At 39.8% G+C, this 24720-nt stretch overlaps 1 protein-coding gene across 1 annotated transcript; it reads left to right on the top strand.

The window, feature by feature from the left end:
* Positions 1–24187, top strand: POLR1B (polymerase (RNA) I polypeptide B, 128kDa). The gene is made up of 15 exons (XM_004686102.2): positions 1–482; positions 3073–3240; positions 3792–3938; positions 5501–5633; positions 6766–6902; positions 7591–7814; positions 8301–8472; positions 10735–10906; positions 11572–11853; positions 12934–13067; positions 13984–14154; positions 14881–15037; positions 16857–17053; positions 17494–17747; positions 19508–24187. The coding sequence occupies exons 1-15, from the start codon at positions 306–308 to the stop codon at positions 20388–20390; spliced, it is 3408 nt and encodes a 1135-aa protein (XP_004686159.1). The 5' UTR covers positions 1–305; the 3' UTR covers positions 20391–24187.
* Positions 24188–24720: the final 533 nt, after the last annotated feature.

Raw genomic sequence — 24720 nt, 5'->3', positions numbered from 1 at the left:
AGCCAATGAGTTCAGAACCCGAATAGGACGTGGAGCAAGAGTGGGTCAAGTTCCCGCGTCTCGCTGGAGCTGTCAGCTCAGCAAAGAGAGGACCGGAAAGGGCGGGTCACGCTCCGGCTCCGCAGGGTTTAACCGGCTCCTTCACTCCGTGGTTTTGGTTCCAAGTCGGCCCTATAAAATGGAAGGACCAAGGGCGGGGTAACAAGGAGAACTACATTTCCCAGCAGGCCGCGGACGCGGGGTCTTCTGCCTTTCTTCCCGGCGCGTGTGTAGTGGTTGCTGGGGTTCAGGGTGCAGGCGACCGCATGGATTCCTGCGGCCGGTGGCGGAACCTGCCCAGCGGGCCTAGCCTAAAGCACTTGACCGATCCCTCTTACGGGATCCCACGGGAACAGCAAAAACCGGCGCTGCAGGAGCTGACGCGGGCGCATGTCGAGTCCTTCAACTACGCGGTGCGCGAGGGACTCAGTCACGCGGTGCAGGTGAGTGCGGCTTTCTCCCTGACACTCTGCATCTTTGCGTTTGCCGGCCCCTGTAGACCAGTGAGACGACCCTCCCGTAGCGAAACCCGAGGGGTACTGGAGAGAGGAGAGGGGTCCGGAGGGGCGGAGAAGGGAGCCTTGGAAGGGATGCGGGCCTTGGGAGAGGGTGAGAAAGTAGAGAGATTAATGGGATTCGGCTCCTGGTTGGAGTGGGGGAGATTCAGGAAACGGGGGGTTGCGGTAGGTGGAGGTGGAACTTGGACCTTGGCGTCAGACACGCGGCGTGGATCGGGAGAGAAAGCTGGAGGTCGCACTATAACCCCCAAAGTTACACCATTTGATCTTGCTAGACAGCGCAAGATGTGGCCCCATGTCACTTGTAGTCGAGTCAGCTAGATAGATGTATTCGGAGTTTCTGAATTTATATGCTTGGGAAACGTCATGTTTGAAGGTCGGATTGTGTGTGCTGTTAAAGTCAGGAGTGGCCCGTGTGAAATGTGCATTTTAACGCACACGCATTTATAGCATGAAGACTTACCTGTCTAAAACTTAACTCAGAAGATTCTGAGCTTATTTGTAGATACACCAATGTGTAAGGTCCTCCTTCGCAGTTTTAACCCCTTCTCCAAGAGTTTTGAAATGAAAAGGTAATGGGCACCTCTCCTGAATTAGGTAGCCGTTGAGAGAGAAATAAATGAGACATAAAAGCTAGATTCAGTAGGAAAGTATAATGGCACTATTGGGTAACGTTTGTCAACATTAAGTGGTTGGCACAGAGAGTAATGGTAATGAAGGATTCAAGTGAAGGTGATGGGGAAGGTCTCATTTATTTAATAAGCATTGCCCGTGCCTCCAGGCATGCGACTGAGAGAAAGTAGTAGAAGAGACTATAGAATTCTCTGCTTTTCAGAACTGGGCATCATGTTTTGGACTAGAGTGGTGGAGATACAAAGCAAGACAGTACTCTTGAGAATTCCCGGCCAAGCACTGGGTACCTACTTGAGGAGCACAGAGGAAATACAGCCAAATCCAGGTGTTTGGGGCAACAGGATTAGATGAATTGTGGACAAGAGTGAAGGGGATACTACTGCCTTTGGTTTTGTAGGGTAGGATGTGTGTTATGAGGGCAAGGGATAGAGATATGTGGAGAGTTCTGCCAGTTTCTGGTGCTTGAACTCTGTTGTGCAAGTATTATGGGAGCTGTTAAGGTGTCATTGAAAATTAATACTCCCTCATCATTTTTGCAAAACACCAGTGGTGGGGATTATTTGTAACCTGACTGAGTTTTTTTGGTATCATGTCTTTGGGAAAAATTAGATCTTAGTAGTAGTTACTTCGCACTAGGGATTATTAAAACAAACAAACAAAAAGAACCTAGGATTGAGGTGATCTAAAATAAAAAAGGAAAACATGTACACAATAATTTTTGTGAAGGAGTATCATCCATACTTTTTGGATATAGGCATAGTTTTAGAATTTTTGGCCCTGGGCACCTTTACCACTCTTAATTCTTAAGTATCGCGTATATTTTTATTTATCAGCCTTTATTCTAGTAGAAATTAAAACTGAAAAACTAAATTCAGTTATATGTAAATATTTGTATGGTGACACTTTCATATCTTTTAAATGTCTGGCTTATTATAAGACAGCTGAGTTCTTGTATCTGTTTCAGTATTCAATCTCTTGAGACACATTCTGGTTGAAAGTCATGAAGAAAATCTGGTTTGGCACAGATAATACTACTGAACTTAGTTGGTATTATAATATTGTTTGAAATTGCTGTTCCATAACATAGTAACATAAATGACTACACTTTATAGATCCAAGGGAGAAATAGCCTTTGTATATTTTTGTTTATTAATAGTTTTGCCTGGTTTCTTTCGAGTAGATTCCTCCATTCTGTGTGTTCAGATCAGTATGTCCATCATGTCATCTCTTCAGAATATAATTGATTCTCACTATTAGGAATTCTATGTTTGTGAGTTACCCACTCTGTAAAATTTATTTATAACCTCCATATCAGCCCTCACCAACATGGACAGTTCAGTGAAAAACTTGTTTCCTGGTGCGTAAAATCCTGTAAGGCAATATTCTGCTTTCATATTTCTTGTACTCTAAATTAAAGTGTCCTCTTTGAAGTCTGTTCAGTTTTTTGCATTCTTGAGCTTTTTGTTGGTGATTTTGTTCTTTATCAGGGCCCTTACCAGGTGAAATGCTATCTAATATTCCTAAGCACAGGAAGGTTATGATGTGCCTCACAGAGAAACGTGTGGTGGATAACTTTCTTTAGTCATGATTTAGGTGCAATTGGCTATGAGTTCAATATTAAAGACTCAACAATATTTATTAAGCAAAATGTCCTTATGTAGAAACACATAAAAGTTACCTACTGATCATATAACAAAATATCATGACCAAAGACTGACTTGGTGAAAGTATGACTAGACCAGATCTGGCTTTAACTGTCATTTTAAATATATGTCACTTTGGCATTACAGGTATCAACATTTGTATAACACGAGATTTGGAAGGGTATTAGAGAAAACATGCCTTGGAATGTAAACAGTTAATAGTGTCATTTGTATTTCAGGCTATACCTCCCTTCGAATTTGCTTTCAAAGATGAACGCATCTCCCTTACTATTGTGGATGCTGTCATCAGTCCCCCCACAGTTCCCAAGGGGAGCATCTGCAAAGAGCTCAATGTCTACCCAGCAGAATGCCGGGGCCGAAGGAGCACCTACAGGGGAAAGTTGACAGTGAGTACAAGTGACAGAATGTGACTTTCACATTTTACATTTTTTAGAATAAGGCTGGTGCCTCATAAAGCTTGCTGTCTGTTTTGTTAGTACCATCATCTAGGATAGCCTATCTTTTAAATCTAAAACACAGTATCATTTCCTTTATGGTCTTCCTTGCTTTTTCAAAAATATTCATTTTTTTCTCATGGATTCAGATTTTTTCTTTCTTTCTTTTTTTTTTTTTTTAAAGATTTATTTATTTATTTATATGGAACCGGGGTACAGGCCAAAGATGTGGAGGGTGAGAGGATTCACCAGAGACAGAGTGGGGGGCAGAACAGGCAGATGGACGAAGTATACTGCTGAGGGGAACAGCGGGCGGTCAGTTGAGGTCTGCCTTGCCATGTGGATCTCCTCCGGGGCAGGCGGGGATCCCAGGGCAGGCGGGGATCGAACTCATGTGAATGTGGCTTTAGCTTCTTAGTGCTGTGCTTTAATCTGCTGCGCCACCAGGGAGGGCCCAGATTTTTTCTTTTTTAAGTAACTTTTTCCCTCTTATTTTCACTTAGGCTGATATCAGCTGGGCAGTGAATGGAATCACAAAAGGAGTCATTAAACAATTTCTTGGCTATGTCCCCATCATGGTGAAGTCCAAGCTCTGCAACTTATACAACCTTCCTCCTAAAGCCCTCATTAAGCATCATGAGGAAGCAGAGGTAATTTCAGGGTCTAGTGCACTAAAGGGCCAGGTGACAATAGAGAAGACTGGAAGCTTGACAGTGGAAGTCAGTGTCTCTTTCTCTGCTTCGCTTTCTAGATAGGTAAAGTGGGACATAATAATCCTGGCTGCATACTGTGTAGAGCCTAGAATGAGTCTCAGATGATACTGTTATGAAAAAGTGGCCTTAAAATTAAGGACATTATTGCAGGGGAAGAATTGATAAATTTTCCCCCTAATTTTCTGAATAATACATATATAGAAAGTAATTTTTTTTTTTTTAGCTAACTTAGTCTACAAAAAGCTATTGTCTAAAATTGCCTTGCCAGAGTATGATTCTACGAGCGTATTCCATGACTCCCCATCTTCCCTTCAGCAGTTCTTGCAGCTGCGTTGGTGGCTTTGCACTTTGGAGTTGAGCTGATCAAGACGTACAGATTCTACTTGCAGCAGGGAGTTTGTGTTGTGTGGCAGAAGAGGGTTCTGAAGGCAGGTCTGGGTTTGACGACCTAGCTGCTCCACTGACCATTGTGTGACTTTGGGAAGTTTAATCTCCTTGAGCAGCTTCCTCTGCTGAAAATGAGTACAATAGCTCTCCCATGCATTGTCACAAGAGTTAAATGTTAGAATAATGTTGAGTGTCCAGCATCATACACCTGCTTCCTGGGAGGCAATGCTTATATTTTCCACAGAAAAGTAATACTGACCAACGCTGTTATTTTCCCATTTACTAATCTGAATTTCTGGTGTCCATACACAGTTAAAAATTTGAGTTACTTGCTGTTTGGAGGTTCTTCAAACTGCTTAACATGGAGCTTCCATACGACCCAGCAATCCCACTCCTAAGCATCTATCTACCCAAAAGACACAAAAACACTGATTCAAAAAAATACCTGCACCCCCATGTTTATTGCTGCTTTATTTACAATTGGAAAGACATGGAGGAAGCCCAAATGCCCAAAAATAGATGACTGGATTAAAAAGATGTGGTACATATACAAAATAGGATATTACTCAGCAACCAAAAAAATAAACACATGTCTTTTGCAGCAACATGGATGGAGCTGGAAAAGATCATGCTTAGTGAGATAAGCCAGAAAGAAAAAGAAAAATACCAGATGGTTTTGCTCATAGCAGGCGAGCAAATAATAATAATAATAATGAACAGTTATATACTAGAGCATTTTATGGGAGTGGAGGGGATAATGGGATCAAAAACAGTGGGTGGGAAGGGGGAAGTGCGCTGGACTATGGTGATGGCACATGGGTGACTTGGTGATGGGGATTACAATTAAGATAAAAAAAAGTACAAAATGATGTAAAAATAAACATTATTTAAAAAAAAGTTTGAGTTATTTGTGAACCTTTTAATATTCTTGATAAGACTTTGGCACACACTGCTAGTGTACGTAGTTTCCAAGTTCCTCAATCCCTTTCGCCTGTGTGCTCCGCTTGTACATGTTGCTCTGTGTCTGCCTGGGAATGAGGTTGATGACTTGCATTGTGTCAGTTTTGTGTTTATATGTTTGTTTAACAAGTTATAACTTGTCTCTTTGGCAGGAAATGGGAGGCTATTTTATAATCAATGGCATTGAAAAAGTCATCCGAATGTTGATTATGCCTAGGAGGAATTTCCCCATTGCAATGATACGACCAAAATGGAAAACCAGAGGCCCTGGCTATACACACTTTGGTAACTTGTAGTGATTTTGGGGATGTTATAGTAGGAAAATTTGTAGGCTATTTTTTTTTTAAAGTAGCTGTGCCTAAATAGTATAACCATTTCTGTATTAAATTTCGTAAGTGGGAAGCCTAGTTTTATATATATTTTTTTTAAGTGGAAAGAAACATGTATAGAAGTTATTGCTTATAAAGATGGAGACTGGTTTGAGTTGGCCAGATATCAGTGTAGGCCTCAGAAGTTTTTTCATACAGGCTTCTGTGCCATTCCCCCCAGGGTCTGTCTGGCTGACAGCCACCTGCCTCTGATGGATCACATTGTCTCTGACAGTGCCTTTGAGGACTTTGCATTCTTGGGTAATCCTGACAGCTGAAGAATTTATTCTTTTTTTTTTTAAATAATATAATATTATTCTATCTTTTAAAGATTTATTTTTTAAGGATATAAGGACTGGGATAGAGGTATGTGGGGTGAGAGGATTCACCAGAGGTGAAATGGGGAGTAGAACAGGCAGATGGACCAAAATACACTGCTGAGAGGAGCAGCGGGCGAGACAGCAGAGATCTGCTGTGCCATGTGGGCACCTCGCTGGCCAGTGATTGAACTCCTGCTGCAGCAGCTGCAGAGAACTTCATAGTTAAAGAGCAGCTTTAACCACTTGTGGCACCAGGGAGGTCCCTGAAGAATTTCTTCTTAGATTGCAACTAACAACCAGCCTCTATAACCACACATACATGTATGATAACCTATAATCATAGCAGTAAGGCAATGTGTGCAGTCATTTATTCTTTTGCAGCACTTGACACAGTATGTTTTAGCTTGATAGCTAAAATTCTACTTTTCTCCATTTGCGCAGAGTTCTGTGGATTCTGGGGATATAAAGTTCTAGAAGACAAGGACAAGGACCCTGCTCTGATGCAAAACTTTGAATTTTCATTAAATTCTTAGTTTTAGAACTTTGAGGGGTTTTTAACCCAGGAAGACTCTAGGGAGCATTTGGCAGGTTCTAGAGACATGTGGTATCCAGCATTGGTTGAATTTAGTGATTTGACTCGTTATTTCTAAAAGGGTAAAACTAATTCAGGGGAAAAAGAGGATTAAGCAGTTACAGTATTATTGAATTTTTGACTTTCTGTTTAAATAGGAGTTTCAATGCACTGTGTGCAGGAAGAACATTCTGCTGTCAACATGAATCTTCACTATTTAGAAAATGGCACAGTTATGTTGAACTTCATTTACCGGAAAGAACTGTTTTTCCTTCCTTTGGGATTTGCACTTAAGGTGTGATTTATTGAATATTTATTTTATTGTGAAAAGATTCATTGGAAGCCACAGAATGAATAGGTTCTTCTTATCAGAGTTCCTGCTTCCTCATTATCTGCTGCTCCACAACAGTTACTGCACAACTCGGTGCCTTAAAAACATCACTAAAATTTCTCTCTTCTCTCCTGGCTATTCTGGCTCAGAAGAGGTTTGTGTCCGAAGTCAGTAAACACAGCATTTGTTCAAAAGGCTTGACCAGGGCTGGAGAACCCACTTCCAGTGTAGACTCTGCACCATATGAGTGGCCAACAAGTCAGTGTGGGCTTCAGGCAGGACATCTCAGCTCCTCTGCACATGTGCTGCTTAGGGTAGCTGTCTGCCCCCAGGGAGCGGTTTGGCACAGCCAAACCTAGATGAAATGGAAGCAACAAGTCTGGAGAGCCACACATGAACTTTTTCACTGTAGTATCTTGGTACACAGGCGAGACCCTGACTGATTGCCTGAGTGAACTAGAGTTATGAATTTCAGGAGGCAAGAATCACCAGGGCTGTTTTTTGCTATCTCTCACACAGGCAGTACCTCACTGTGGAGAGTTCAATTCTGCTAATTTGTCTTAGGTATAAGAACAATAGGAGAGAATTGTTACTGAATGAGTTAAGTGGAATAGTTATTACAAGCAATTAAAAAATTTTTTTTCTATTCTAGGCACTTGTCAACTTCTCCGATTATCAGATTTTTCAGGAGCTCATCAAAGGAAAAGAGGATGATTCTTTCTTCAGAAATTCAGTCTCTCAGATGTTACGGATTGTAGCAGAAGAGGGTTGTTCCACACAAAAACAAGTCCTTCATTATCTAGGTGAACGCTTCAGAGTAAAGCTCAATCTTCCTGACTGGTATCCAAATGAACAAGCTGCAGAGTTTCTGTTCAAGTACGTTAGCTTCCATGCATGCTTTTTACGGGGGTAGAGAGTATCAGTCGTTCTTTGTATTGATGTAGTTAGAGTTGATGATTTGTCTAGGAATTAGAATGGCCCCGGGGTAGAACTCTGTCTAGGAGAGTAGGGATAGCTTTGTTCCCATGACCGTCTTCTTTTTATGGTATTTTTGTGTTATTTTATTGTACTTTTCAGTATTTATTTTGAAAGAACTTCAAACTTCCAGAATTACTGTAAAATTAACATGTTGGACACGTGTGGTCTCTAGTTAACATTTTTGTTGCACTTGCTATATTATTTTCACCATATGATTTGAAAGTTGCAGTCATCATCCCTGTATTTCCTTGGAATGAGGACTTGTCTTGTGTAACTACCATGTGGTTTTATGTAAAGCAGCTCTGCCGTAGCCCAGCTCTGTCTCATACACAGCCATGAGCACATGTTGAGTGCTCAAGTGACTACTTCTTTCTGTTTTGACAGCCAGTGCATCTGTATCCACTTGAAATCCAATACTGAAAAGTTTTATATACTTTGTTTCATGACCCGGAAGCTTTTTGCTTTAGCTAAAGGAGAGTGCATGGAAGAAAATCCTGATAGTTTGGTGAATCAGGAAGTCCTTACTCCTGGTCAGCTCTTCCTCATGTATCTGAAGGTAAATATGTGTTTTTCTCACCTGGGTCAAGTTGTGCCTCCGAAGAATGGTGAGACAGGATCTGGCAGTGTTAATTCCCATGTGTGTTTATACATACACCCCTTAGCATCCACAGGAAGTTTGTGCCAGGACCTCCTGCAGATATCAAAATTTTCAGATGCTTAAATCTCTTATGTAGAATGGTACAGTAATGCATAAAACCTATGCATATCTTCTCATAATTTAAACAATCTTCAGATTACTTATAATACCTACTATAATGTAATACCGTATAGATAGCTTTTATACTGCATTGTTTAGGAAATAATGACAAAGAAGTCTGTACATGTTCAGTACCTATTGTGGGGCCAGCTCCATCTTTAAATTTAGATGCAGGATCTACAGATAAAGAGAGTTGTCTGTAACTGCTAGCTTGGGCATTTTATATAGTCTCTTTTTTCTATATTTAGTACTAAGAAATCTGATCAAAGGTTCTAGCTTATACTAGGTTCGGAAATTTCTGTAATGTTTTTATATCGGCTAAGTAAAGGCAAGATTTTGATCAGAACATTAGATTGAATGTGAATGACATGTCACCATACAGTCCATCCTCATTCACTGTTTCATATTTACAAAAGTGAGTAGGTGTACTCACGCAGATTAATTTTAACACCAACAATATCAGTTCTGGCAGCACTTTCATGGTTATTTACAGACACACATTCAGAGTAAAAACTGTGGAGTCTCCCGATCTACCTGTTCCCTGCTGAGGTGTAACAAAGTGGCATTCTTCTTTCTTATTTTAGCTCTCATTCTGTAAACAAGGGTTACTTCCTTGTTTCTCACATTTTTGTGCTTTTAGTTGGTGATCTGGCTGTGTAAAATGGGCCTAGGTGCGATGTTAGCATGCTATCTAGTATTCCCAAGTGCAAAAGGTTTTGTGATGTATGTGCCTCTGAGAAAATATGTGATTTCATCAGGTCACCCAGTCTGCGAGACAGTGCTGTTGGCTGTGAGTGCAGGGGCAGTGAGTTCCCTGGGCAGACCTCTGACACGGGCGGGTCTCCTGCCTCCTCCTGGCTCAGGTTCCAGTGCTGTTACCCAGTCTCTCTTCCTCATCTCTGTGGCTCTTTCCTCTTTTGTCTTCTCTTCCTTTTCCGTTACATCTCAAGTTTCATATGAGAAGAACGTGTCAGTCTTGCCTACTAGCTGTCATGTGCATTAGATATCATTTGAGGACTTTGAGCTGTTGGTTGATTTTGGTCTTGGAACAACAGGCTCAAGTCTTTGTTGCTGCCTGTTTCTGAGATTGATGCTGTTCTGACTGTTGATAAAAGCATTTTAATTCAAAATTTGCTAAGAACAAAGCAAACCAGTTTTGATTCAGAACTGGGGTAGAGGTGTGGGGGTGAGAGGATTCACCAGAGAGAGTGGGGAGCAGAAGAGGCAGATTGACTGAAATACACTGTTGTGGGAGCAGGGGGCAAGACAGGTCTGCTGAGCCATGTGGGTAAACCTCCTTGGCCTGGGATTGAACTTGTGCTGCAGTGGCTATGGATAACTTCATAGTGCTGCGCTTTAACCCTTTATACCACCAGGGAGGCCCCCAGTGTTGATATTCTTTAGTGAGAATGACTTTTGTACCACATTGTCAATGGACATTGTTACACTTGAGGGGTGCTGTTGGTGTCCAGTAAGTAAAGACTAGGGGTGCTGTCCTGTTTGCTGCTTTGTACAAAATGGTCTTTCACCACAAAGAGCCAATCAAAATGTGAGTAGTCTTGACATTTTAGTCTGAGGGTAAAACACCCAGATCTATAAAGTTTGTACTTTTTTTTTTTTTTTTTTTTTTTAAAGATTTATTATTTATTCATACAGAACTGGGGTACAGGCCAAAGATGCAGAGGGTGAGAGGATTCACCAGAGACAGAGAGGGGAGCAGAACAGGCAGATGGACGAAGTACACTGCTGAGGGGAGCAGCGGGCGGGTCAGGAGAGGTCTGCCGCGCCATGTGGTCACCTCCGGGGCAGACGGGAATCGAACTCATGCGGAAGCGGCTTTAGATTCTCAGTGCAGTGCTTTAACCCGCTGCGCCACCAAAAGTTTGTACTTTTATCTTAATTGCCTGACTTGAAAAGCTGTCTTCCGGGTTTATAGTGTAGCTGTTCTGTATTTAAGTATATGTATTAGTGGACCTTTGTTATAAACACATAGATTATGTTGGAATGAATATGAAACTTGAATTTAAAATGCAAAATATTTAATTTTCATTCTTATTTCAGGAAAAAATGGAAAGTTGGTTAGTGTCCATTAAACTAGCTATAGATAAGAGATCTCAGAAGACTAATGTGTCCATTAACAGTGAAAATTTGATGAAGATTTTTAATCTGGGAACAGACCTTACCAAACCATTTGAATATCTTCTTGCAACTGGGAATCTACGTTCTAAAACAGGTGAAATTGAATAAATAGGCTTTATTTTAGTTATATTTATAAAATTCTTTACCTAATAGTGTATATCAACCTCAGGAGCTTAAATAGACAGGGTCTTCCTGGCTTAAATCAGTGTATAATCGAATACATTTCCTGTGCCGCCTAGAAGATTAAAGGCGGTTGAGCCCCCTAAGGAAGGACACCTGTATAGGTGATGTGGGAGGGTTGTTACACATCCCATTCTAAATCAGTTGCTTCAGAATGGGAGGAAAACTTTAAAAATGTTTGAGGGTCCAAGGAATCTTTTTTTTAAAAAAAAAAACAAAAAACAAAAAAAGTATGATTGATTCTGATACATATTCTGAGGCTAATAATTACTTTAGTAATACCAACTCTTTTAACTGATTCCCATTTAATATTGGCTATTTATTATGTATTTAATGTTTCCGTACAAAGGACAAAGTGGTAGAGTAGGTAGGGAACCAGTCAGGACTAATAAAATTTGTGAATTTGAGGTTTTTGACTACTTCCCACTTGTCCGAGCTGAGGGAGCTTTGTAAGCTGAGGAACCCACTCTGTGATCTGTAGGATGTAGTCTTGTCTTCTTATGTGAGCTACCAATAAAAATAGCCTTTAAAATTTTTCTTAAGGATTAGCCCATTATTGAATGACTTTTATTTTATTAGGTCTTGGCTTCCTGCAAGATTCTGGACTTTGCGTTGTGGCTGACAAGCTGAACTTCATACGCTATCTCTCCCACTTCCGCTGTGTGCACAGAGGTGCTGATTTTGCCAAGATGAGGACCACCACAGTGCGCAGGCTGCTGCCAGAGTCCTGGGGTTTTCTTTGTCCCGTGCACACCCCAGATGGGGAGCCCTGTGGCCTGATGAACCACTTAACTGCCACCTGTGAGGTTGTCACACAGTTTGTGTACACCGCGTCTATTCCAGCCTTGCTCTGCAACCTGGGTATGTGTTGTACAGTGATGAGCAGTGTTGTCTGGTTATGTGGATTTTAATAGGTGCAAATAATTAAGTTATGCTTATTTTATATGTTTGTGTTTCTGTTTAAAGACCGTATTTAAATATACTGTGATTTGTTCACATTGAGCCCCCAGCCAACAGCACTCTAAGTATCAGCTGCTGTGACCGTGCTTTCTTTCCCAGAAGGCACAGCACAGTGGCAGGACCACTAGACAGCACTTGCACACTGTACCTCAGGCCACGTTAAATTCCAGGCACTTTAAATTCCATCACCTTCAAAAAGCACAGAAATGTGAAAACCATGGCACTGAATAGACAGTGAAAAGGAAGGACCCTTGTTTATAGAATGAGAGCTGAAACAAGAAGGTGGGTGTCACCTCGTTAGACCTCAGTTGTTTTCGAGACAGATGTTTTGCTGAGTGTCCTCAGATGCTTCAGATATCAGGGTTACAAATAGCTTTCAATAAGTAGGCAAATTTCCAGATATAGATCTGCAGTTGAAAATCAATAATAATTGAATTGGGGGAGGTGGGGCACAACATTTTACATGGTTTTAAAATCATACATAAAAAGTTTACAGTGGGGCCCTCCCTGGTCGCACAGCAGGTTAAAGCACAGCACTAAGAAGCTAAAGCCACTTCATCATGAGTTCGATTCCCGCCTGCCCCGGAGGTGACCCACATGGCGTGGCAGACCTCTCCTGACCCGCCCGCTGCTCCCCTCAGCAGTGTACTTCGTCGATCTGCCTGCTCTGCCCCCCACACTGTCTCTGGTGAAGCCTCTCACCGCCCCTGTACCTCTGGCCTGTGCCCCAGTTCTGTATGAATGAATAAATAAATTTTTAAAAAATGAAGTTTACAGTGGATGGATTCCCTGTCCCCCTGTACCTCTTCCCACAGGCAGTAGAGTCTAGCTGCTTGTGTGTCCTTCCTGACATACTTTGAAACTTAGTCCAGCAATACAAAAGCATCTACATAAAATGATGCCATTTTGAACCCCTCTGGAGGGGCTTTTTAATCTGGAAAAACATCCAGATAGGTCCATTCTGTGTGTTCCCTCCCTCAGGTGTCACCCCGGTGGACGGAGCGCCGCACCGACCCTACCGCGCGTGCTACCCTGTCCTGCTGGACGGCGTGATGGTCGGCTGGGTGGCCGAGGAGCTAGCGCCCGGCGTCGCCGATGCTGTCCGACAGTTCAAGGTGCTCTTGTGTCTTTGGGACTGTGTACCCCACTGGGTTTTAAGACTTAAGAAATACGCCCTGAAATAGATTTCAATTTATTTAAAATTGTTCGAATCTATATTCATAAGTCTCTGCTTTATAAAAAGAATGAGAACATTTTCCATCCCCTGCACAGCTTGTGGCACATGAGACTTCAGTGATGCTTGTGTTAGGTGGCGTTTCCCCTTTTGTCTTAATGGATTGTGTCCCCTTTCGGTGGCTTCTGTCCCCACCCCCAGGGAGTGAGTGATCGTTAATGAAAAGTTGAGAATTTCCTTAGTTTGAAACTTTCTCTGTACCACATTAATTTCAGATTTTTTACCTTATAATTTCCTTATTTGTACTTTGGGGGTTTATTTCCTTTTTTTTTTTTTTTAAGCTTTTGAGTTCATTTATTATGTTTAGTATTTGAGTTCTTTTATTATGTTTACCTGTGAATTCCCAAAAGTTCTGAGATGTAATTTTGTTATTTTTTTCAAAGTTTGGTTTGTATTTTTTAAAAATGTTCCTGAAAGAAGGATTTTTTTTTCATGGAATACCTTATAAAATAAACTCAGTAGTTACTTTATTTTCGATTCTGTAGAACTGTATCATGTAGTATGTCCACCCATACATCCTTGTTCACCTGTTCCCCAGGCTCTCACTGTTGGTCTGCCTGGTAGTGGTGTTGGGCCTCCCAGCTGGTAGGGCTCTGCCAGCCCTGGGTAATGGGGTGAGTGGCACTCTCTGCCAAGAGTGAGACTGGCAAGGCACTAGGTTTGTTACCTGCATAACTAATTTCTCAAGGTAACTGCTTGTCATGCTTAACCTCTTCCCTACTTTTGCTGTACCGAGTAGCAGGCGGATGAGGTGAATACATTGTTTATTCTTCATTGAACTCTTTATGTTAAAACAGGTGTTGAGAGAAAAAAGAATTCCTCCCTGGATGGAGGTGGCCCTCATCCCCATGACAGGAAAACCTGGCCTGTACCCAGGGTTGTTCCTTTTCACCACTCCTTGTAGACTGATACGACCTGTGCAGAATTTGGAGCTGGGTAAAGAAGAGCTAATTGGAACTATGGAACAGGTATGCAGAAACTGGGCGATAATGGCTATGCAGAGACCTGGTTATTGTTGTTATTCTGAAGGGTTGTCATTGTTATAATAGGGTTGTGGTCACATTCTGTCCAACTCCCAAAGCTCCTTCCCACCCTGTTCTGCCTTGAGGGTGAGGATAAAATATTCAGTTAGATGCACTCATATTCTTTGCCTGCATCTTGGCTTTTGCAAGATTGGGCTTTCTGCTACTTAACAAAAACCTTCGTGCACTTATAGCAAAAATCTTCATTCACTCATAGCAGGAGTATAGAAGGACCAGGGGAGAAAATAATAATGAACAGCTATAGACCAGAGACAGTTTATGAGGGTGGAGTGGGGAATGGGATCAAAAATGGGTTGGGGGTAGGGGACATGCCTTGGACTGTGGTAATGGCACACAGGTGATTTGGTGATGGGGATTAGAGCAGAGATGGAAAAAGGCACAAAATGATATAAAAATAAACTATTATATCATTTAAAAAAAAAAAAAAAAACTTCTCTTCATATCCCCCTTTGCAAAGGACCAGAGTAGAATGAGACTGAAATCCCTAAGGCAAGTGTATTTCTAACTGGAAACTTCCCTGTGCTTTCCAGTGGATCTCTGCTGTGTTTGTGGGGTGGGTTTCTCTTAAGTCTTTTGGTGGGAGTAGTATGTCAGCAGTGACAGTTACTTTGTACCTTGCATTTGCACTTTCTCATCCTTCCTCTTTTCCAGCTCTTCATGAACATAGCTATCTTTGAGGATGAGGTTTTTGCTGGAGTTACCACCCACCAAGAGCTCTTTCCTCACAGCCTGCTGAGTGTTATTGCCAACTTCATCCCGTTCTCCGATCACAACCAGAGTCCGCGGAACATGTACCAGTGCCAGATGGGTAAGGTGACGTGAGATGATAGTCACAGAAGAAATGTGCTTGTAACTTTTTAATTTTGAAATAATTTTACCACTTAAAAGATGTTATACTGTCTTTTCTTGGCCTTTGTCATTCCTAATTAGAAGTCAATAGCTATCTGCATTGTTGTTCAGCCAGAGGTTGTGTTAACTTTCCTGTTTCGTCACAATTTTTCTATTTTTGATTTATAGCAAGTTGGCTTTGATATACTTACGTAAAATGTTCTTTGAGTGTGTGTTGCTTGGGTTTTGCTGATCTTCTCAAATCTATGAAAAAAATAATAATAATGGAGTTTGTGAAGTTTTCTACCATTATTTCAAAAATATATACATCTGCCCCATGCTTTTTCTTGTCTGAGATTTTAGCTACACATCCTGTAAATTAAGCTTTTGGATACTTGTCTCAAGCAACTGGATTTCTGTTATCTCTCTTTTCTTTCATCATACAGGAATTTTTATTAATCATCATGTTCACTGACTTTTCATTCTATTTCATATATTCAGTTTTACAGCCTAGACTAATTTCCGTTTCTTTATATGTTTATAGTTTGTTTTCTTTAAAATGCTTATCATAGTTTCCTTAAAATTTTGAGCAGAGTCATGCAACAGATATTTTTTTAGCTCATTATCTGTTAAATCATTATCTGGGCCATCTCGGGATCAGTGTCCACTAATTGGACATTTTTCTTGAGTATGTTCCTGTTTCTTTATCAGTTTGTATTGGTGGACATTTGCAATGAAATGTTTTAGATTGGATTCTCTTGTGTTCCTCTGAGGAGGATTGCTTTTTAGATTTAACTGCTAGATGACTTAAACATAGCCATTGAAGTTTACTCTTTGCCTCAGGTGGGCTGCTTAAAAATATTCCACACATACACTGTTCATGAGTCTTCCAAAGATTTGGACTTACTTTATGTGCATAATTTAAGACTCTTCCCTTGGCTTCTTCCCTCTCTGGAATTTCTCCCCTTATTGTTCTCTGAACTCTATTCCTTGGTTCTTTGAATCATGAACACTTTCATAGCCATTATATTATGACACTGCTAGGCAAAAATAAAGTAAAAAAAAAAAAATTTAAAACTGGAAATTCACCTAGTGCAATTCTAATTCTTTTTCTCCAGTTGTATATATTTTTAAGTCTGTGATTGCTTTTGGTAACTCTTCAGTGCTTTCAAAGTTGTGTGCATGTAGGTATATGTTTTTGTTTTATTATTTTCCTGGATATTAGCAGTTGAGGATGGTCCTGTCAGAGTAGCCTTCTACTACTGGAAACTAGAGTCTCCTATACTGTATTTATGAAAAATCTACTGCATCAATGTTTTAGTTTTCAAAATAATTTTATTTTGAGTTGATTCTGTGTTCTAAAGTAATAAAGTCTTGCCTATGTCCTGTGCTCCTCAGAATTAACAGATACTGACATCTTGCTCTAAAGGTGTGTATGTGTATATGAGAAAGGACTGTGTGACACTATAGCCTCTTAATGCTTTTTTGTTACATTATTCATGTGTCCATACACTGGGCATAGGATAGTTGGCATGTGTTACAAATGTGTAAGAATAGTATTGATTAGCGTAGTGTTGTACTTCTTCCCACTTGCATTGTTTTCGTGGTCTAGTCATACTGATATATGTAGGTCTACTGCACTTGCACACTGTGGCGTAGTATGTGGCAAGTAGTATGTGGTTACATCATGATTTATTTATTCATTTCCCTAAAATTAACTTTTAGTGTTTCCAACTTCGTATATTATCTTTGCAATCAAGGGGACAAACTAAAACACTAAGTTCTTTTTCCTTTTGTAGGTAAACAAACCATGGGTTTTCCTCTTCTCACTTACCAAGACAGATCAGATAATAAACTGTATCGTCTTCAGACCCCACAGAGCCCTTTAGTGAGACCTTACATGTATGACTATTATGACATGGATAACTATCCAATTGGGACAAATGCCATCGTTGCTGTTATTTCTTACACTGGCTATGATATGGAGGATGCTATGGTATGTTTCACCAAGAGATCTAGTTCCATGCTTTTTAATTTTTATCTTTTCCCCCCCCACTGTTAAGTCACTGAAGGATTATATCTAGGTGCCTAGGATTTGGCACGTGAGTGTTCTGTAAAAAGTTAATTCATGCTTTAAGTTGACAGCAGCAAACCTCAAGGGAGATAATATTCACGCATGCAGGTTTGAGGACACAGTAGATTTTGAAAGTGTAAAGCAATCTTGGAGACATTGACCTTTTATACTTATGCATGATTAGGTTTTAAGTCATTTATGTGTACTTGGCTTTTAGTTTAGGTGATTTGGAACATGTAGATACAATTTTAAAATTGAATACCAGTTATCCTAAACCAAGTATTATAATTTTAACCAGTTTTATTTTAAAAATCACTAATTGGCCTTGTTTGTCCTAAATTAATTATTCTTTGACCTTATAGATTGTGAATAAGGCGTCTTGGGAACGAGGCTTTGCCCATGGAAGTGTCTACAAGTCTGAGTTCATAGATCTCTCTGAAAAAATTAAACAAGGAGATGATAGCCTGGTGTTTGGAATCAAACCTGGTGACCCGCGGGTTTTGCAGAAGTTGGATGATGACGGGCTGCCATTTATTGGAGCTAAACTGCAGTATGGAGATCCATATTACAGCTACCTGAACCTAAACACTGGGGAGAGCTTTGTGATGTATTATAAGTAAGTTTGAATACCCAGTGCTATATATTTTTTTTTAACTTGTAAAATTTAATTTTATTTAATTAATATATTTTTAAATCAAGGTAACATTGTTTTACAGCACTTTGTATGTTTTAGGGGTCTCTGGCTACATCTCTTTGAATGTAGGTTACTGAGCCACACCTACCACCAAAGTGCCCATAATCCCCTGTCAGAGTCCTTTGGCTCTCTCATCTGTACACATCTCCTCCACTCCCTCTCTCCCTCAGTTCTGCAGTCAGATTCTAGGAGTTGTTTTCCCAGTGCTATTTTTTAAAGGCTATTGCTCAGAGAAAATGCTGGAAGTCAATAAAAGTTATCTTTTAACAGGAGAATTTCTAGAAAAAATATAAAGGATAGTTATGACGCAGCCATTATAAATGCATATATTTTAAACAAGATGAAATTCTGTCAGTGTTTCTGTTTCTCTTGTCAGTCTGTCATAATTGATGACTGTTATCTATGATTTATTTTTAAACTATAGCCTTCATGTTTGATTATGAAGTATGTAGAAATATGCCACACGTGTTGTTAGGGATGTTTCTTAGCTAAAATACTGGGTTTATTGTGCCTTCTATTAAAACTTGAAATATCTTGGGCCCTCCCTGGTGTTGCAGCAGGTTGGAGCGCAGCACTGCAAAGCTGACAGTAGCACTTCAGTGCAAGGTTGCTTCCCGCCCCAGAGGTGACCCACATGGCACGGCAGACCTCTCCTGAACTGCCTGCTGCTCCCCTCAGCAGTGTGCTTCTTCGATCTGCTTATTCTGTTCCCCACTCTGTCTTTGGTGAATCCTCTCACCACCCCCTGCCTCTCTGGCCTGAACCCCAGTTCTGTATGCATAAAAAAATTTTTTTAAGAACTTATTTTCAGCTTATTTTATAATTCATAACTTTGTAGTGAGCATAATCAGTAACCCTATTTATAAATACTTTTAACAGAAATCTCTATTTGAATCAGAGACTGGAGATAAAATTAAGGTTTCCAAGTATCTTTATGGAGAACTAGTTACATCCATAAAACTTAAGCCTTTCTGAACTCTCCTGCACTGCTGGTGGGAATGCAAACTAGTGCAACCACTATGGGAAACTGTTTGGAGGTTCCTCAAACTGCTAAACATGGAGCTTCCCTACGACCCAGCAATCCCACTCCTAGGTATCTACCCAAAAGACACAAAAACACTGATTGAGAAAGATACCTGTACCCCCATATTTATTGCTGCTTTATTTACAATTGGAAAAACATGGAAGCAGCCCAAATGCCCAAAAGTAGATGATTGGATAAAAAAGATGTGGTACACATATACAATGGAATATTACTCAGCAACCAAAAAAGAGAAACACATGTCTTTTGCAGCAACTTGGATGGAGCTGGAAAAGATCATGCTTAGTGAGATAAGCCAGAAAGAGAAAGAAAAATACCGGATGGTTTCACTCATAGCAGGAGTATAATGGACCAGGCGAGAAAATAACAAAAATAATGAACAACCATATACCAGAGACATTTTGCGGGGATGGAGTGGGGAATGGGATCAAAAATGGCGGGGGGGGGAATGCACGGGATTATGGTGATGGCACACGGGTGACTTGGTGATGGGAAACCCGCAGGGATTACAATTGAGATGGGAAAAAAAATGTACAAAATGATGTAAAAATAAACTTTTGTAAAACAAAAAAACTTAAGCCTTTCTGTATGTTGAAATAAGTGGTTTTGACTTTTTGTATTTTTATTTATTTTTCTCTAGGAGTAAAGAAAATTGTGTTGTGGATAACATCAAAGTGTGCAGTAATGACACTGGAAATGGAAGATTCAAGTGTGTTTGCATCACAATGAGAGTCCCTCGGAACCCTACTATCGGAGATAAATTTGCCAGTCGGCATGGGCAGAAGGGCATCTTGAGCCGATTGTGGCCAGTCGAAGACATGCCATTTACTGAGAGTGGGATGGTCCCAGACATTCTGTTCAATCCACATGGCTTTCCATCCCGAATGACCATTGGTATGTTAATAGAGAGTATGGCAGGGAAGTCTGCTGCCCTGCATGGTCTCTGCCATGATGCTACACCCTTCACCTTTTCAGAGGAGAACTCGGCCTTGGAATACTTCGGCGAAATGTTAAAGGCTGCTGGCTACAACTTCTATGGCACTGAGAGGTTGTACAGCGGCATCAGTGGGCTCGAACTGGAAGCAGACATTTTCATAGGTGTGGTTTACTATCAGCGCTTACGACACATGGTCTCAGACAAATTCCAAGTTAGAACAACAGGAGCCAGAGACAAAGTCACAAACCAGCCTATTGGGGGGAGAAATGTCCAGGGTGGAATCCGTTTTGGGGAAATGGAGCGGGATGCTCTTTTAGCTCACGGTACATCTTTTCTCCTTCATGACCGCCTCTTCAACTGTTCTGATCGATCGGTAGCCCACGTGTGTGTGAAGTGTGGTAGTTTACTCTCACCGCTGTTGGAGAAGCCACCCCCTTCCTGGTCTGCCCTGCGCAATAGAAAATACAACTGCACGGTGTGTGACCGCAGCGACACGATTGACACCGTTTCTGTGCCTTACGTTTTTCGGTATTTTGTAGCTGAGCTGGCAGCTATGAACATCAAAGTGAAACTGGACGTCATTTAACTTGATGTGGCCTTCTGGGTTAGAGCTATCAGGTTAAAGCAAAATTAACTTCAGTAAAGCTGTTGCTATGTTATGCCAGTGTTTTGTAAAGGGTGTTAGACTTTCAGACTAACTCAAGCTCTCTAAGTCTCTGGTATAATAACTACTGAAGTTGATTTTAAAAAAATGCTCCATTAAAAAATAGACGACTCTATAGGGAAAATTGTCCTTTCCAAACCCAGCTTTCAGTACTTCACTTTCAAACAGGTATTTGTCCATGTAGAACAGAGTAGTCAAATACAAATATGATGCAAGCCATGGATGCAGTCATATCTTTTCCTACTGTTACAGTTATTTTTTAACAGATTTATTGAAGTGTGATTGTTATACAGGTAACCACACATTTAATGTGAACAATTACATGGATTTTCATGGGCCTCTGAAACAACCAGGATAATAATAAACATCCATCCTATTTCCTCCGGCCCCCTTGTTTTTGCTTGTTGCAGCAAGACCACTTTTTCCTTAACAAATTAAGTGTACAATGCAGTTTTGTTAACTATAGGCACAGTACTGTACAGCAGATCTCTAGAATTCATTCATTTTCCTTGTGGCCCTGGCACAGCAATTCCCATCTTCTCCCCTGCAGTGCTCCTGGTAACCATTCTCTCTTTCGCTAAGCTTGACTGTTTGATATTACAGATAACTCTTGTCAGTGAGTCTGTGCAGAGTATTTCTCTGTGACTGGTCTCCTCAGGTTTTTGAAAACATGTTGCATGGGGCTGGATTTCCCTTTTTAAGGTTTAATGCTACTCCACTGTGTGTAAATGCCATATTTTCTTTGCCCACTTCTCTATTTAATGGACAGTTAGTTTGTTGACATCTTAGAAATAATATCTGATGTCATGTAGCCAAAATGTCATTTCAACATGTGGTGAATATAAAAAATGAACTGGGCTATATTTTTCTATACTAAATCCATAAGATCTAGTGGATGTGTCCTTTTTTGTATTCAGCATGCACCGTGTGTATGTACTGTGTCATTAATGGTAACTGGGCTGTCCCATACTGACTTTTACAGTGTTGATAGGAGCTGCCTTGCCTACAGTTACTTGTGGAAGTGTAAGGTATTTTTTGACGTGTAAAAGCTTTATAATTTTTCACTGAGTTTGGCTTTAGTGGCCTATCACTAATTATGAGGCAGATAATTCTAGACTGAGAAAAATAGACCATTCAAGGTATATTCTGGCTTTGCTTCATGAAACTATTGAAAACAAAATCTGGAATAACACCTTGAATCTGTTGACTGAAACTTCCCCTACTGGTTGTAGAATCTGTTTAGACTGTCCAGACCAGCCTATCTACCTCATCATCCCTTAAGTGAAATCTATTGTTCACATCCCTCCATTTTTTTTGAACAGCATTAAAAATGGTTAATGAAATAGTTAACTTTCAGCTTTAACTAAAATTGATATGCTAGATTCACAACTAAGAAATTGACATTGGACCAATTCACAGAGCTTATTTGGATTTCCCAATTTACATGCACTCGTTTGTATACGTATGTATAGTTCTCTTCAGTGTTATCAGGTGGAGATTGGTGTCACCAGTAGTATAACCAAGATAAAAAGCTGTTATACCAAAAGATGCTATCCTTTTAGAACCATTCCTACCTCCTTCCCCCATTGTTAACCCCTGGCCACCACTAATAATTTTGTTATTTCAAAAATAGTATGTAAAATAAAATCATGTGACCTTTTGAGATTGCCCTTTTCTATTCAACCTAATTCCCTCGAGATTCATCCAAGCTGTTGGATGAATCAGTAGTTTATCCCATCTTATTGCTACATATAGTACTCTGTGGGGGTGTTGTTAACCTGTTTAAAGATATTTTGGTTGCTTGGCGTTTTGTGTTTACATATAAAGCTGTTCTGAACGATCATGGAGTTTTTGTGTAAGCACGTATTTTCCTTTCTCTAGGACAAGTGACCACCAATAAAATTGCTCTGTGGTAAGGGGCGTTGCATGTTTAGTTTTCTGGTAAGCTGCCAAACTTTACCACACTCCACTCCCACCAGCACTATATGAGTGATCCATTTCTCCTACATCGTGACTATCACTGCATTTTAGCCTTTCTAATAAGTGAATAACTAGCGTGATAGCTCGTGGTTTTATTTTGCACTTCTCCGGTGGTTAGTGATGTTGAATAATTTTCAGTGTACTTTCTTCTTGTCTGCATAACCTCAGTGAAATGTCTGTTCTTATCTTTTGCTTGTTTTCTAATTGGGTTGTCTGTCTTTTTACTATTGAATTTCAAGATTTCATTATGTATTCTTATAATAATTATATAGTTTTATAGTTATATGAATGGCTTTTGTCATAAATTTCTGCAAATATTTTTTCCCAGCCTATTGCTTATCTTTTCATTTTTATGGAAGAACACAAAAGAATGTATAGTTTGAAAGAAAAAAATCTGTGTTCAAGACTGAGTATTATCTCTGAATATACTGTTAGAACATACAGCAAAGTGCTGTACATAAACTGATTTACATTTTATGGTTTGGTGTATGTTAATGAAGTATTGGAAGATACATTATTCTATTGAGAAAATCACATTATACATCAAATTGAATTATATTTTATTTCACTAAGAAACGTTTAGCTAACTTCAAAAACCCACACTGATTATTTTCACTTTTGTGGGACTGATGGTCTCTGTTGCAACGATTGAACCATCCCAAAGCAGCGCTATTAGATAAGACCCGTGACAGGGCATTCCCGTGTTCCATACAATTTCTTACAGAAACTGAATTTGGCATTTGGACACTTGATTATAGAAATGGGTTGTAGGCAAAATACAAATGAAGTATCACCTCAAAAAGAGCTGTTTTAATGACTGAGTGATACAATGTCTGTGTTGTGTATTGGCAAAGCAAAATAGAAGGTATTGTTAAAAGACTGATAAACTAAATTGAGTGCTATGTTAGATACTTCTGTGAGTAAACAGCAGCTGAAATATATCTATTCAAAGGAAAATTACATAATCAAATTTGAATTATAGGTGACTGTAACTAAGATACACATAATAAGATATATATATAAATATAAAAGAGCTGTGTGCAACATGGAATGACAGAATATGAATGGGTATATAAAGAACAAAGAGAAACCTGTATACAATATTGAGGGGTGTTATGTCTCTTAGAATATAGCAGAATAAAGGGAAACTAAACACACAGAAGTAAGGTTATAAGCTAGTATTTCTGTAAATTGGATTGTTGGGGGGATTGTTGGGGGTACTTTATCAAAATTGAAACTATTATACACATAACTGAATTCTTTATTTTATATCTCCATTAATGAAGAGTTTGTGACTGAATATATTTACTGAAAATTTATACACAAAATTGAATGGTAGGAAATACATCCTTATAAGTGGAATGTTGGTAGAAAATAAAGAAGGTGTTTCACTGAAAGGAAAACTACACAATGCATCTATATATCTGGAATAGAGTGTAGTTAAAAGATAAATGAATATACTCAAAGAAAGTGGTTACTGTTGAAAGATAAATTACTTATCTGAATTCAATATTGTTAAAGGCTGAGTGATGGTTTTTACCTCATCAATAAAAGCATGTATCTGTAGTGTTAGAATTTAAGCATTTGTGCCTATTGAAAGATTTAGATTTCTATGAATGGACTGCTGGTAGAACAGAAGTTAGTATCTGCTGAAACACACTGCTATGCACAACGGTAAATGTTTTATCTTTTATGAACTGAATGTAAACCCAACTGAATAAAACCTACTCAAATGAGAATGACATGCAACAGATTAAAATTCAAACATGAATAAGTATGTGTGCATGTATATGTACACATGCTTAAAAAGTGAAGCAATAGGACACAACACTAAAGGAAAGATACAAAAATTGAATTACATATATCTGAAAATGTAGAAAACGACTACAACGAGAGGCTAGAGCTAAAATTATGTATGTTACATAGATCTGTCGATGGAATACTGCTTGAGAGAAAAGTAAAAATCTAAAAGACAGCCTTTGGTTCCCAGGAATATCCAGACCTCCAGACCTAGCCCACCTTGGGGATAACAGTTCATCACTTTAGCCCTGGAACAACAGGGACAAAGTGGTGCCTCTTGCAATCAAAACAAAAAAAACAGCTTTCTTTTTTTATCAATTAAAGGACTGCTTCTGCCTCCTGCTAGACAGGTTTCTGTCTGCATGTGTCTCTGCATCACACATCATTGGTCCCACTTACTCGCTGCAGATGGCTGTCTGGTCCTGGACATCCTTCTGGCCCCCGTCCAGGGTTGCCAGGGGTAGGTCCTTTT

This window comes from Condylura cristata, unplaced genomic scaffold (genome assembly GCF_000260355.1).
Source record: "Condylura cristata isolate star-nosed mole 26May11 unplaced genomic scaffold, ConCri1.0 scaffold00020, whole genome shotgun sequence".
Classification (NCBI taxonomy): domain Eukaryota; kingdom Metazoa; phylum Chordata; class Mammalia; order Eulipotyphla; family Talpidae; genus Condylura; species Condylura cristata.
Note: the sequence above shows the minus strand (reverse complement) of the source record. Positions and strands in the feature narration are given on the sequence as shown.

Bases quoted from the DNA above. Each gene is read 5' to 3' on its own strand.
- POLR1B (XM_004686102.2), top strand. From the start codon at position 306: ATGGATTCCTGCGGCCGGTGGCGGAACCTGCCCAGCGGGCCTAGCCTA. The intron at 5,634-6,765 runs GTAACTTGTAGT...CTGTTTAAATAG, and splicing joins CCCTGGCTATACACACTTTG to GAGTTTCAATGCACTGTGTG. The intron at 15,038-16,856 runs GTAAGGTGACGT...TTCCTTTTGTAG, and splicing joins CATGTACCAGTGCCAGATGG to GTAAACAAACCATGGGTTTT.